This window comes from Bos indicus x Bos taurus, chromosome 13 (genome assembly GCF_003369695.1).
Source record: "Bos indicus x Bos taurus breed Angus x Brahman F1 hybrid chromosome 13, Bos_hybrid_MaternalHap_v2.0, whole genome shotgun sequence".
Taxonomy (NCBI): domain Eukaryota; kingdom Metazoa; phylum Chordata; class Mammalia; order Artiodactyla; family Bovidae; genus Bos; species Bos indicus x Bos taurus.
Window position 1 is genome coordinate 55,148,096 of NC_040088.1, and position 14,943 is coordinate 55,163,038.

A 14,943-nucleotide genomic window follows, 5' to 3' on the forward strand; every position below is an offset into this window, starting at 1 on the left:
AAAGAATACAATATAAAACTAACACAAGCTTTCCATTCCTGCCGATTATTCTGGCTTTAGTACACCCAATGGCAGAGTCCTCTGCACCTGCCTTGGCCATGTCTTCCCTAAGAGTCAGAAGAGAGGTGGGGCACCCACTGACGTCGCATTGCTCACCCCATCCACCGTCTCCAAGCCCCACATTCGAAGTTCTCTCCTTGAACTTAACTCCCAATCTTCCTACATCCCTCCTCGCATTGGAGTAAAGAACTAAAGCTCACTCTTTTCCATACTCGGCTGATCAGTAAATTCTAAAATCTCTTTTCCTTGCAGAGTTCAGATGGGTAAGTTTTTGGGTTTTGGTTGATTTTTTTTTTCCCCCCTAAAACTTGCCTGAAACCAGTGTCTGGCCCTCCGACACCCTGAACCTCACGGCGAGAAGAGTGGGCTGGCCAGAAGGGTCGCCGACACCCAGAGCCGTTGAGAACAAGATCGGCCCCGGGAAGATACAGGCGAGCTCGGAGCCGGGAGCCAGGCCCCCCCTGGGCAGCCGCACCCCGACTCGCCGGCCCCCGAGACACCGGCGTCGGGATCCCAGCGCCTGGCAGGGACGGCGGTCCCCGGGGGCGGGTGGGCCGGCCGGGCCGAGGGCGCTGCGCCGCGGCCTCTGGCTCCTCCTCCGGGCGCTGCGCGGCCAGGCCGGTGGGTGGCGGCTGCCCGGGCCCCGGGGGATGGCGGCGGCCGCGCTCCGCCAGCAGGTGGCCCCGGGGTCCCGGCGGCGCCGCCTCCTCCCGGCGCCCCTCCTCCCGCGGGGGCGGTCAGCGCCCCGACCCGGCTCGCACCCTGCCGCCGCCGCCGCCCTCGGCCCTCCCGCCGCGTCCCCGGGGCCGCGCTCGCCGCCGCCGCCGCGTCCGGAGCTGTACCCAGGCCGGCCCGCGGCGAGCGCCCAGGGCGCCGGCAGCCCCGGCCCGCCCTCCCCGCCCCCAACTCGCTCCCCAACGGAAAGTTCGGCTCCGGCGGCGTCTAGCCCGGCAGCCGGGGATGAGCCGGGGTCGGGGGGCGAGCTGAGCGGCGGCCAGGAGGGGGCAACTTCGCCCGGGAGAGCGCCTCCCGCCCGGCCCCGCCGGCCGCAGCCCCCGGGCGGGCTCGAGTGGTTTTTCCCTTGCTTGTGCCTCCCCCCTGCGGATCCAAGAGACGGACCTTGGTCCCCGCGCTCCCGCTGCCGGGTGACAAGAGCCAGCGCCGCCGCCGCCGCCTCTGCCGCCGCTCCCTCTGTCCCTCCGCCCGGCCGCCCCCGGCCGCAGCCCCTGCCCTGCCCGCCCGCCGCACCATGGAGTTCTCGGAGAGGAAGCGGAGCAGGAAATCCCAGAGCTTCAAACTGGTGAACCGAGGTAAGCGGGGCCGGGCCGGGCCGGGCGGGGGGCGTGCGGGCGGCCGAGGGAGGACTTGGCCGCCGCGTAAACAGCCCCCGGCCCCCGGTGCGGCCAACTCCGAGGGCCGGGGCTCCCGGTACCCCCCCTCCCCCCGCCCCGGGTCCCCTCCCCGAGTCGGGCTTCGGCCGCACACACGCCGGGCGGCGAGGAAAGTTGTGCGGCTGGGGGTGAGGGGGGAGGCAGGATGTGATTCCGCGTAAACAAGTCGGAGGGCACATCAGGAAATTAGCAAACAATGACACTTGGAGAGCGGGGAGCCTTCTTTGGTATTCCTCTCCTGTGGTTTGGCGGCCGGGTGGGGGAGGACGCGTCTCCATCAGGCCGTGCGGACACCCACCCGGACCAGTGGTCGTGGTGGTTTGGGGTTGGTTTGCTTTTTTCCTCCCCTCCTGCAAAAAGGAGAAAAGGTGGTGGTGGCTGTTGTAAGACCGAGAAAGAAGCTCATTAGGTGTCCAAGCCCAGAGAAGAATTGATGACATGCAGCATCTTTCCCGAATATGTTATTTGGGCAGGAAAGATGTTTTCGAATAGATCACGTAACAGTCAGATAAATATCATTAAAAAGAAAAAAACAAAAACAAAAAATCCAGCCGGTCCCTGACGATTTAACAGGTGTACACCGCGGTCTCTGGGCTTGGGTTTATTTTATGAGGGGAGAGGAAAGTTGAATAGTCTTGCCTGTGTTCGGTGACTTGTTAAAGAGTCTTTATTTTTCCTGATTTGACTTTTCAAAAAACGATAAGAATGTAAGGGCAGACAAAAAATTATGCCTATCAAAATGCATTGTGTCACTTTAAATTAGAGGCAGGTGACTTTTTCTCCCCGTCATGTCACAAGTCCCAATATTGAGTTTAGAATAATCCTGTTTAAGTGTCGTCTTTAAGTCAGCTTGAAGTCAAAACCAAACCAGAGAACCTGTCCACTTTGTTCCTCTGTTGTAGTATCTAGCATTGGCATCAGACTAGAGAGCAAGGCGATTGTTTTACCAACCTGGAGAAGTCACATGTAAGCTGATGAAAATTAGAGGGCGATTGCAATTTCCAGCTAAGCTAACTATGGTGTAGATTCAATAAAGCCTGCTTTCGGTTAGTCTGAAACTGATTTTGATTATAGACATTTTGAAGATCTACTCCTATCTGTTAACTCTGATTTAGTTTGGATACTGTTTGATGAAAAAAGCCTGGCGTAGTTGTACATATTCAAAATATTTGGCTTTGCTTTTTACCCTGTACAGGTTTTTTATCCCCAGCAGGGTTGATTTCTCAGTCATTTGTACTTTAAAAGCACCTCCATTTATGACTGGCCTTTTGGTCTGTCTGATTCATTTTGGAATCTAGGTGGCTTTCTTATTTATGACCTCAGGGAACTTACTTTGTTGTTCAGTTGCTCAGTCGCGTTCGACTCTGTGACCCCATGGACTGCAGCATGCCGGACTTCCCTGTCCTTCCCTATCTCCCGGAGTTTGCTCAAACTCATGGAACTTACTACTTTATCTTAAAAGTGAGATACGTTTTGTAAACCTTGTTCTGGGAGGGCTAAGGCCCCCAAAAGGGAATCACTGTTAAGAAGGATTGTCTAGTTTCTTACTTAAGCAATCCTACTTTTTGGAAACAGTTGCCAAAGTGCAGTAGCCTCTTTAGAGAAGCTTGTAAAATACTGTATTTTAAAGTCTGACTGACATAGCAAGTCTGTCTTTTTCCTTTTTTAAAAAAAAAAAATTACGGGTCTGATTTTTCTCTCTGCTCTGCAGGTGCATTTTTAGAACTTAAACGATTGTATGTTGAAGTGTGGTAGCCGAATGCAAGACTCGCTTACTTATTCCAAATTATACTATATTTGAAATAACAAATCAGTATTTTTCATGTGTGCTTGCCTGCAAGCTGCTCAAAGGCTAGGATTTTTCTGGATAAACTAAGAGTACCAGGTAACTCTGAAGCGTACTATCATCTACTCATGCAAATGGGTTGTGGAGATAAATTTGGAATCTTCTCCTGGCCTATGATTGGGCAAGGTTTTTTCTTTTCCTTATAAAAATACTTGTCATTTGGAAGAAAAGAAGCCTGGTATGTAATTGGCATTTGTGGACCAAATTTCCTGTGAAAACTGTGTGATCAAGCAGAGCTGTTTTCTAAAGTCAAAATAATAGTTTCAAGTTTGTGTACTTCTCCAGAGTAAGCAGAGCGGTAGGGATTACCAGGGACTGCAAATTCTGTGATGAACTGAGATCTCAAAAAATTATGAAGTGTAGCTTACACATAATGTATATAATGAGATTCTCGCCTTTCTTGCTTATTCATATCTTGCAGGTCATTAGAATTCTAATTTTTGGCTGTTTTCTCACCCCAGATTATCACCATGAGGTCTATAAGATCTCAGACTTCAGCAGCGATGTTAATGGGGAGGCCAAAGAGACACAACCCATTTTTTTAGGTAGGTTCTTATGTCAATTAATTTCTCAGCAAAACAGTGTGGCCATTTGCAATTAGGGGGAAGGGGGGAAAAGAAAAGATTGTGCCAGAATGGGAAATGTCTGCCACCGCTTAATGTATGACATTCTTTTCAAGACCTTTTATTTTACAGATTGCCAATAGATCCCTTATTAACATGGCTAAAAGTTGTAATTTCAGACATAAATGTTTATTAGTGTCTACACACAGTGCTAATTATCACTCACTCCCGGAGCCAGAAGCTGACCGTGCAGTTTTGTGGCTCTGTGTTCACCCCATTTACATCGCATATTCGCTGGCATGCTTCATTGGCAATAGTTTGTGTAATTGGGGTATTACATCTTTGACATCTGGATAACAGAAATTCAATTTCCAGAAAGCTGCTATTTGTTTGGTTTTTGCTTCCTCCTTGGGTGGGGTAGAGGATTAATATGCTGTCTGATGATAATGTCCCTTCACCACTGTGGCCTGGTTGCTAATCCTGCCATGACAAAATTAAATTAACTCTCCAGCCAAAAAGCAGAAGGAAAAGGAAAGTGTGATGGTCCGTCGAACCACCTCTAGGTAGGACTGGTGATCACGGAGCCACTCCTCGTTCGTCCGCCCAGCTCTATGCTCACTTCACACCATGTCAGAGAGGGGAGGCCAGTCTCTGCTCTCACCACCGTCCTTCCTGACCCACCCCAGGGCCAAGTGGAGCAAAGCAGCACCTTGAGGCCATCCGACAAGAGTCACTTCGTGATGGATGAGTAGGTTCCCTAAAATGATGCCGCTCTGTCCACGTGTGGTTTTTAGTACAGAAACTGTACCCAAGGGGCCTTGCCCATTCCATGCAGTTTGTTACTTGTGGACCATAAGCCAAAACGGCTTCCCCAGTAGCTCAGCGGGTAAAGAATCCATCTTCAATGCAGGAGACACAAGAGGACAAGTTTGATCCCTGGGTCGGGAAGATCCCCTGGAGAAAGAAATGGCAACCCACTCCAGTATTTTTGCCTGAAAATTCCCATGGACAGAGGAACCAAAAATGAAACAAATTAGGATTTTGCCACTAAGGATGAAGTACCTGTGAGGTCGGAGTGGAGGACAAATCATGGCCCTGGGTCTCCACTGTACCCTTCCCCAACACCTCCTAGAGCCTGGGTGGCAGTGTGAGAGCTGGGTGCCCCATGAGGAAGCAGAAGTGGGAGACAGTCCTGGCAAGAGCCATTGAAAGCAAGGGCCGGAATGGCCATGTCTCTGGGGAGAGTTGATAGGTCATTTAAAAAAAAAAAATTTTTTAATTGGAAGATAATTGCTTTATAGTATTTTATTAATTTCTGCTATGAAAAGTGAAGAAGTGAGTGTTAGCTCAGTTGTAGCTGACTCTTGGTGACCCCAGGGGCTGTAGCTCAGCAGGCTCCTCTGGCCACTGGATTCTCCAGGCAAGAATACTGGAGTGGGTTGCCGTTCCCTACTCCAGGGGATATTCCCAACACAGGGATCGAACCTGGGTCTCTTGCATAGCAGGCAGATTCTTTACCATCTGAGCCACCAGGGAAGTGCAACTACGTAAATCAGCTATAATGTATACATATATTCCCTCCCTCTTGAACCTCCTCCTCCATCCCACCCATCTAGGTCATCACAGAGCAATGATCTGAGCTCCCGGTGCTATACAGTAGCTTCCCACTAGCTATCTATTTTACACATAGTAGGTCTTTTGGAAGCAAGATGGGTGCTCAGATTCAGGGTACTGCCAGTTAAAACAACAAGGAAGCCAGGCAGTTGAGGGTTCTCTTGATCTTGCTTGAAGGAAGAGAAAGGGCGGGTGGCAAAGGACTGAGAAGTCAAATGGGTACTAAATAGAGCAGGGGTCCCCAACTTCTGGGATCTGAAATGCCTTATGATTTGAGGTAGAGCTGATGTAATAATAATAGAAATAAAGTACCCAATAAATGGAATGCTTTTGAATCATCCTGAAACCATTTCCCCACCCCAGTCCATGGAAAAATTGTCTTCCATGAAACTAGTCCCTGGTGCCAAACAGGTGGGGAACCACTTGGAACAGAGGTAAAACAGGAGGGGAATGACATTTCTTCCACCAGCAAGCACCGAAGGTGTGTGGATCTTTCCATCCAGGCAGAGACTGTGGCTGGGGCCAGCACTGCTCTCAGCACCTGTTTTCTGTTCTGAGGGTCTAGAACCCAAAAGGTTCACAGTCAAGAGAGGTGCTGAGACCCAGGAGGAGAACATTCCTGGACTGTACTCTGTTCAGTTCCTTCCACTTATTCAGAATCCTGTATTTTCAGTTCCCTTACCTCGATCAGTCGGAATTCTGTATCAAAGCACCACTCAATCTAACCATTTGAAAGGAAGAACTTGCCAATTAGTAAAAAGAGGTGCATTTATCATAAAAAAGGAACATCATATCCTTGGTTTAGTTCTTCTCCGACACAGCAGGCTGTTCCCCCTGTCTGCTGGGTACTTGGAGAAGGGTGAGGATGCGATACAGTGGGTGGACTCCGGGTACGAGAGAGTGAAGGATGTAGAGCAAGCAGGCGCCAGTGCTTGGGACTTGGTAAGAGGTAAACTCTCCAAGGGGGAGGCCTCTTGGCTTCATCTTTCCTAGCTCGAGCCCAGGAAGATAAGAGAACATCAGTGCAAGGCCAGGCTTGCGATAAGTTTCTGAGTCGCTGTTGGTCACAGAGGCCTTAGACATCAAGAGACAAAAGATGGAACATTGTGAAAGTGCCTGGGTTATTCTCAGTCTTTTGCTCATTCTGGGGAAAGTGGGATATGGCTTCCATAGAACATTTCTATTTTGTGATCTTCAGGTCAATTTGGAAAAAAACAAAACTGGAAGAGCAAACGATTATGCAAACCTGATTTCTAGAGTAATAGTTACTGATAACGTATGAAACACAGTTCTGTTGTTGATGGTGTTATAAAGTGGACTTTTTTAGGTTATACTTCTTTTTTGCAAATGTCATTCACGTTTGCTTTGTAAATGGCTTGAGTCCACCCGTGATATTACTCATCGTGGTATAGAATTCTGCATGAGGTTGTGACACGCAAGGGAGATTGTTAGCAAAACAGCAGAACTGTTTGACCTGTAACACATTCCTCAAACAGGGCCTTTGGCATGCTGCATGGGATTTTCTGTGTTCAAATGTCCATATGTGTCATATCTGATACTATCTGCACCTGTAAGATTACAGTTCATGTCTCAGGGAAAGAGAGCACTCCAGAATTTGGCAGAGGTTCCCACCTCAAATCAATTTCCCTGGGATATTTTTAGGCTGTTGACTAAGGCAGCATATTCAGCAGGGTAGGATGGCTCAGTGGTGTGAACAACTTGACTGGGAGCTTTTTGAGCATCCCTCCCACATGTTTAACTTGCTGACAGGGTCAGGAGAGATTACCCTGTGGACATGTGCTTTGTCCGGCTGGCCGTGATGGGTTGTTATGAAGATTTGAGTACTATTTTGGAGAAAAACAATTTAATTCCTTTTGATCAATGTAACAGATTTCTCTCTTTTTTTTGAGAATGTATGACAAAGTCAGCACTTTTTTGAAATGGGAGTGGGACTGAGGGCAACCAAAGAAGTGGATAGGACAGGGATCCTGCTCTCAATGATTAAAATCCAGCTGGACAGGGACTTCCCCTGGTGGTCCAGTGGTTAAGTCTCTGTGCTTCCAATGCAGGAGGCCTGGGTTCGATCCCTGGTCAGAGAACTACATCCCACATGCCTCAGTGAAGATTGCGTATGCTGCAACTAACAACTGGTGCAGCCAAAAATATAGAAAATCCAGTTGAACAAATTCAGGACACAGTGAAGGAGCAAAATTCAGTCATCCGAACAACTGCAGTAGTCTGAGCACTTCCTGTGTGCCCAGCATTGAGTCGAGTCCTTGACAAGAAGGATCTTATTTACCCCTCAGAGCAAATCTCTAAGAGTCCTCACTATCCGAGCTTGTAGACAAGACTAGAGGTGTTGGGCTTCCCTTGTGGCTCAGCTGGTAAAGAATCTGCCTGCAATGCGGGAGACTTGGGTTCAGTCCCTAGGTTGGGAAGATCCCCTGGAGAAGGGAAAGTCTACGCACTCCAGTATTCTGGCCTGGAGAATTCCATGGACTCTATAGTCCATGGGGTCGCAAAGGGTCAGACACGACTGAGGGACTTTCACTAGAGGTGTCAGGGAGGCTGCCACAGGTCTCCCAAGGGGCAGGTGCCATCACTGGGACCTCACCAGTCTGTGTGAGCTGGGAACACCCCACAGCACAGCATGTGTGTGTGTGTTAAATGACAGACGTGAGCCTTTAGGGCAAAAGCTGAGCTAGAAGGAAAGGATCACAATGCGGGTGGGTTGGAGAGTGCTGGAAAGGCGACACTGTGACCTTGGGGAGGGTTTGAATAGGCAGGGGAGCTGGAGAAGATTCCAGGTGGGAGAGGTGATGGGAGCCTCAGAAGAGAGCTGAGTATCACTATAATCAGACTCTAAGTGAGGGTTGCGCTCTGTAGTTTGGACAGTACTGGCCCAGCTGTCATGATTTTTTTTTTGGCTGCACTAGGTCTTAGTTGTGGCAGCTGAGGTCTTCGATCTTTGTTGCAACATGCGGGATGCGAACTCTTAGTTTCACCATGTGGGATCTTAGTCCCTGACTAGGGATTGAACCCAGCCCCCCTGCATTGGGAGCACAGAGTGTTAATCACTGGACACCAGGGAGGTCCACATCCCCTGATTTTTTTTTTGTTTGTTTTGGGCTGCCGTGGGTGTGGGCTTTCTCTAATTTTGGCAGGCGGGGGTTACTCTGTAGTTGTGGTGCATGGGGTTCTCACTGTGGTGCTTCTCTTGATACAGAGCATAGGCTCTACAGTGCTGGCTCAGCAGTTGTGGCTTGTGGGCTCAGTTGCCCCGTGGCATGTGGGATCTTCTTGGACCAGGGATCAAACCCATGTCCCCTGCATTGGCAGGTGAATTCTTAACCACTGAACCACCAGGGAAGTTCAATCTCATGACTTTTACAACGGACCTGTGTGTAGCCTGGGTGGATGTCATTATTCCCATTGCCCAGAGGAAGAAACTGAAGCTCAGAGTTAAGTGACTTGCTCATAAGTAGCAGATCCTGGACTAAACCCAGGACTCCTGTCCCAAGGTCTTTCCCTCTGCCTGGTTGAGCCGGGCAAATCCAGGGATCATTGGAGAGACCTCAGCCAGCATCGGGGCACTTTTAGGAAGTATTTTAATGCAAGAATGAATTTATTATCCATAACAGTAGCAAACATTTTGGAAAATCTTTTTATATCTAGATTTTGTCCTAGGTTTAGTATTATAGTAGATGTGAAACATGTCTTTTCAGGTGTCTGGTCCCATTCATTTGTTTAGTCAGATCCGGTTATATGCTGTGCTGGCTGTTCTCTTTAATGTTGAGTCTGTGAAACAGCTTTCGGAAGACGAAGCTCAAGGTGCAGTAGGCCGAGCTGAGCAAGCAGGGTTGAGATCTCTGATGTTTTGAATCTTTCAATGACTTTCTTGACGACAGCCAGCCCTTTCAGGGTCCCCCGAATCTCGTCGAAGAGTCTCCTGAAGTTAGGAATCCAGCCAACCAGAGTAGTTTCATTCATCAAGTTGTCTGGGCGCCAGGTACCATGCTAAGAACTTTGCTTTGGGAGTTTTTTTGGGGGTAGGGGGGAGGGAGTCACACCTTAAGGCTTGTGGGATCTTAGTTCCCCAACCAGGAATTGAACCCAGGGCCACAGCAGTGAAAGTCCTGACCACCATGGAAGTCCCCATGTGGAGAACTTTGCATGTTATCCCATTAATTGTCCCTCAAAAGTATTATTATTCCCACTTTGAGAAATTTGAGGTTTTCATGGAGTAACTCAGTGACAGAACCAGGATCCAAACCAGGGTCTGTTGTCTCCAAAACTCTCTTATCCACGTGGTAAGCTTGTTGAAATGAACTCCCATGGGTACAAAGTTTGGAGGGGAGCAGAGCAGCCAGGAGCAGGTGGAGGATGTCCCGAACACCTGTCCCATGTCACACCTCCTCTGCTGGCCTCTGCAGAACGGTCAGGGTGCCCTCAGCACCGTGGAAAAGCCTCTGGTCCAGATGGTTTTGGAGAATTCCTACAGCACTGATGCTATGTCTGGTTCTACTGTGGGTCCAGAAATGGTTTCAAAAACAAGAGCAAGCAAAGTCCAATCTGAGAGCCTCTTGAGGAGCCTTAAGGACTGGTGGCTTCTTTGAACATAAGTGCTCATAAGTACCTGCGCTTATGTGGCTGTGGGTGCAGGCTTAGTCGTCCTTGGAGAGGACTCACTTTATTGCCTGAAGTTTGAGAGCTTTTGCTGCTAGGCTGTCTCATACTTCCACTAATCACTGAGTTAATACTACAACCCCTCCAGAAGGTAGGTGTTACATCCCTTAGATGAATACAAATGGGAAGCTGACCTCAGAGATGACAGCGACTTGCCCAAAGTCACACAGGAATTAGTAGCTGACTAGGCTTTAAAATTGGATCCTTTGACATCTCATTCTGTCCTCTTTTCCCTGTGCCAGAGCTGCCTCCCCATCCCCGCCTTCCTCTCACAAAAGCTGATCTTAACATGTAATTCATCATCTTACCCCATGCTCAGACACTTAACTGTCTTCTCATGGATTCTAGGGTCAAGTTGAAACCCCTTAACTTAGTGTTTATCCAGTATATCCAGTGTATCCAATCTGCCCCTAATCTCCATCTCCATCTTCATCTTCGATGTAACTCACCTCCCTGGGCCCCACTACCCCCCCCACCCCTAGCAAAGTAGGATTTCAGGTGAGAAAGGGGGCCCCACCGGAGGTAGAAGGAACGGCGTGGCCAAAAGCTTGGTAGAGGGGAAGCCCGGGACCTATTTGGGAAGAAAGAGACTCAGGTTTGTTTAATGTCTACTGTGGTCGGTGAAGCCTTGGTTTGAATCTCAGGTTAACAGTTCAGCACACCTTGGACAGACTCGTGAGGGTTTTCTCTTCTATAATGAAATGCTGATGGAGATCCTAATCTCTCATCCAGTGCCCCTACAGCACACAACACATCCTTTGCGGTGAAACACATTTTCAAACTAGAAAACACTGCATTTGTTTTTGTCCCCGTTTTCTCCGAATTAGAGGTTATCTTTTCTTCTGGGCACCTCAGCACTGAATAGGAATACCGCTCTCCTGCAGCATTTACCGCAGACTGCCTATAGTAGTTCCTTGTTTTGTACGCGGCTTTTCTGTGCTTCATGTCACCCTGAACACCCATGTTGACTCTGGTTGTTTTTAACCCACCTCTGCTCCTGTGCATTGGAGGGTCAGAGAAAGTGGGACCTGAACTCTTTTTTGAATCCTTTAGAGCAGGGGTCCCCAACCTCTGGGCCGTGCACTGGCACCTCTTGTCGGACCAGCGGGGTGGCGTTAGATTACAAAGCAAGTGCACAGTAAACTTAATACCCTTGAATCATCCCAAAGCCCATGCCCTGCCCCCCCCGGTCCATGGAAGAGTCATCTTCCACCAAAAAGGTCCCTGGTGCCAAGAAGGTTGGGGACCACTGCTTTAGAAACAAATCACTTAGCACAGTGATTTGTTTGAATGCAGTAAGTACCCCACATGATGGGTACTCAAATCCATGTTATCTCCGTGCGTGAGTATACTGGACACTGATACAATTGTGTAGGACTCTGAAGATGTGCTTTAAAATACAGCACCCTCCTCATATTTTAGAGATGGTTAGTGAACCCACTCCAGTACTCTTTCCAGTACTCTTGCCTGGAAAATCCCATGGACGGAGGAGCCTGGTGGGCTGCCATCTATGGGGTCGCATAGAGTCGGACACGACTGAAGCGACTTAGCAGCCACAGCAGCAGTGAGCCAAAGACACGTCTCATTTAACCAAAGAAGCTTTGGTCGTGTACTAAACTAGCATAGAAATTGGGGGTTTCTGATGTTGATGGGTGAGAGACAACTTGAAACCTAATTTTTTATTTTTCAAATCTAGTAAAGACAAAAAAAGGAGGGGCACTCACATACGAAAGCAACGACGTGTTGAAAACCCAAATTGAAAAATAACATGTTTTGCTGGCTCTGTAATTCACCGCGATCTTGGCAGAACTTTACAAAGGGGCTGAAGATGGTCCTGCCCTGTTCGTAAGCCCATGTTTACAACTAACTGGTTCTCGGGCTCCACTTGGAGCAGGTTTTCCTACCTGCATTTAAGAAAATCCATGCATCAGATGGCAACAGACCCTGGAACTGTCCCATTTGGATCCCCCGTCCCCACCCCCGATGTGTGCGTCTACACACACCTCTTTCTGTTTCTCCTAAAAGCTCGGGGTGGTTCAGCGACCGCCCTGTGAGTGAAACTTGTGGGGTTATAAGAGTTGGCTTTGCCCCCACCGATCACCACCACATCGCTAGAACAAATCTTCACAAGGGACAGACTCTAAGGAGGTGTCTTAACAGTTTAGCCTCCCTGGTTCCCATGGGAATATGGATTTTTTTCCTTTTGGAGGAAAAGAGTATGGTCATTCATAAGGGGAAAAAAGACTGGGGAACAGTGTGTTTCGCATCTCAAAGTTAAAAATAGACCTAGGACATTTACGCAGCACGTCTGTTATTCTTAACAGTATTGGAGAGAACACTACCTGCAAAGGAAGGTTATGCAGTAGCAGGACGCTTGCAGGGACCCATGGTAATTGATGCAGGGGCGCCTGGAGGGCCCTTGGAGGATCGCACTCTCCCCAGCCCCCAGCTGAACCTCCTATTGTCTCTGGCTCAAAGATCAGGACTCAGAAGACAGATTAAGACCCCACAGGAACTACCACCTGCCTGCCTTAGGCTGATTCCTGAGACAGCTCTTCCCACTTCCTATGCTTCAGCCACTCCAAACCACTTTCCACTCCTGCAGCCGCCTCGCTTCCCCTCTTTACTTCCTGCACTGACCACCTCCTCTGCTTGCGACCCTGCACCTGCACCATGCTCCCTCTTCTGTGCTTGGCTAGCTCTTATCCCTGAAGACTCCAAGTTGACGTTGCTTCTTCCAGGCAGTCTTCTTTGATTCCCCCCTCCCATCTCCTTCCACACCATTTCTACCAAAGTGAAGGCACTGCCAGTTTAATTCTCTCTCTCTCTCTTCCTGTGTCCCCACTTCGCAGCACCATGCTGGGCACATTACAAACATCCAAGGATGCTCAGTGAATCAGCGAGGAGCTCCACTTCAAATTAAAAATAGTGAGATCAGCTACTCTGAAGCTTTATCATTCACCTCTTTTACCTCCAAGCTCCCATCTTGGCTTCACAAGATGAAAATCTACGTGTCCGTCTCAGGAGTTACCTGGACCTCACATGTCAGGAGTAAAATACCCAACGGAACAGTTACTTTTCCTTTTTTGAAAATAATCATTTTTAAAGTAATTAATTCCATTTGTTTTAAAATTTCTGATTGTGCTGGGTCTTCATTGCTGTGCGCATGCCTTCTCTAGTTGCAGAGAGCTGGGCTACTCTTTGTTGGGTTGGTGCATGGACTTCCCTTGTTGTGGAGCTCAAGGCATGAGGGCTCAGTAGTTGTGGTTCACAGGCACTAGAGTGCTGACTCCGTAGTTGCTATGCACAGGCTTAGCTGCTCTGAGGCATGTGGAATATTCCGGGACAGGGAATCGAAGCTGTGTTCTGTGCATTGGCAGGTGGATTCTTACCCACTGTACTACCAGGGAAGTCCACGGTTACTTTTCATTACACGTTTTTTCCTTTCCTATTAAGTTAATAGCTGGCCCCCTTTTAAAGTTGAACTCAAGACTAGGATGCCCTTGTGTGTGTTCCTGCCCCTGCCCCAGGGTCTTGCAGACTTAGACCCCACCGTGTGAAGGTATCCCTGAAATATTGCAGTACTGTGGCGCTGATCCCTGCCTGCCATCACGTCTACTTAACTGCCTTGTCTGTGAGATCTCTGTTGACTCTCGAGTCTCAGCTTGAATTCCTGCAGGGCAAGACTTTGAGCTTCCTGTTCCTAGGGCACAATACCTGGCGACAAGTAGACTCTGGGTTGCTAATTTTGGATAAATGAGTACCATGTTAAAACATGTTGAAATGTACTTTGCCTCCAGTTATCAGCTGATCCGAGTGGGATGGTTTGTTAAGCCGAGCAGGTTTTCTTGGGCAGGACTGCCTTACACTTTGAAGGAGGTTAGGATCGCACCCTCTGGATGTTAGCATCATAAATACACATGCAGGTCGAGAGCTTCCCACTTGGTCATTGTGACCATCAGCCTCCAGCACATGTGAGCCAGAGTGTGGTCCTTAGCATGCCAGGGTTGTGGGGTTCTTTAGCTTTTTAAAAAATGGTTTTTGGCTGTGCTGGGCTTAGGTTCCTGTACACGGTTTTCTCTAGTTGTGGCGAGCGGGGGCTACTTTCTTCTTGCGGTGTGTGGTCTTCTCATTGCGGTGGCTTCTCTTGCTGTGGAGCCCGGCACTCACATGCATGGGCTTCAGTAGTTGCGGCTCATGGGCTTGGGTGCCCTGGAGCATGTGGAATCTTCCCGGACACAGGGATTGAACCTGTGTCCCCTGCATTGGCAGGCCAATTCTCAACCACTGGACCATCAGGGAAGTCCAGGTCCTTTAGCTTTGAGTGGGGAAAAAGCCTGGATGCCCTTCCTTCACCATTCTCTCTCAGATGCCCTGAGAGAGGGGGGACAACAAAGACAGAGGCTGTGATGGACTGACTCAGCTGCATCACCATTCCGAGAAGGGAGAGATCAAAGGGCACATTCCGTTCATGGTCAGGTTACTGCACCTCCTTTCCACACAATGGACGGCTGACTGCGTATGTATCTGAGCATATATTTTAAAACCGGGAAGAAGTTTAGACAGGTTTTCTTTCAAGATTCCAGACAGTATCCTGGTAAATAAGAATTCATAAAATTGTTTTCTTAGTATTGCATTTTTTTCCCCCAGCATGTACAAATATATAGTGTGTTCTCTGAATTCTAAGGGTTTACAATGTTTTTTTTTTTTTTTTTTTTAACTTGGAAATCAAATTTTACATCTGAAAGGTTAATGGAGAAAACTAATTATGCTATCTGGTAAC

General features: G+C 48.7%; 1 protein-coding gene across 5 annotated transcripts in view; it reads left to right on the top strand.

Annotated features, from left to right (window-relative positions):
• Positions 1 to 932: 932 nt before the first annotated feature.
• The window catches only part of BEND7 (BEN domain containing 7), an 86,934-nt gene continuing 72,923 nt past the window's right edge, over positions 933 to 14,943 (top strand). For 2 of the 5 annotated variants that reach the window (XM_027559907.1, XM_027559905.1), the window contains exons 1-2: positions 933 to 1,370; positions 3,759 to 3,842. In XM_027559907.1, the coding sequence (XP_027415708.1) occupies positions 1,310 to 1,370; positions 3,759 to 3,842 (145 nt within the window). In that variant the 5' untranslated portion in view covers positions 933 to 1,309. The remainder of the gene's footprint in view (positions 1,371 to 3,758; positions 3,843 to 14,943) is intronic. The other 3 variants (XM_027559906.1, XM_027559903.1, XM_027559908.1) reach the window with 2 other exon arrangements.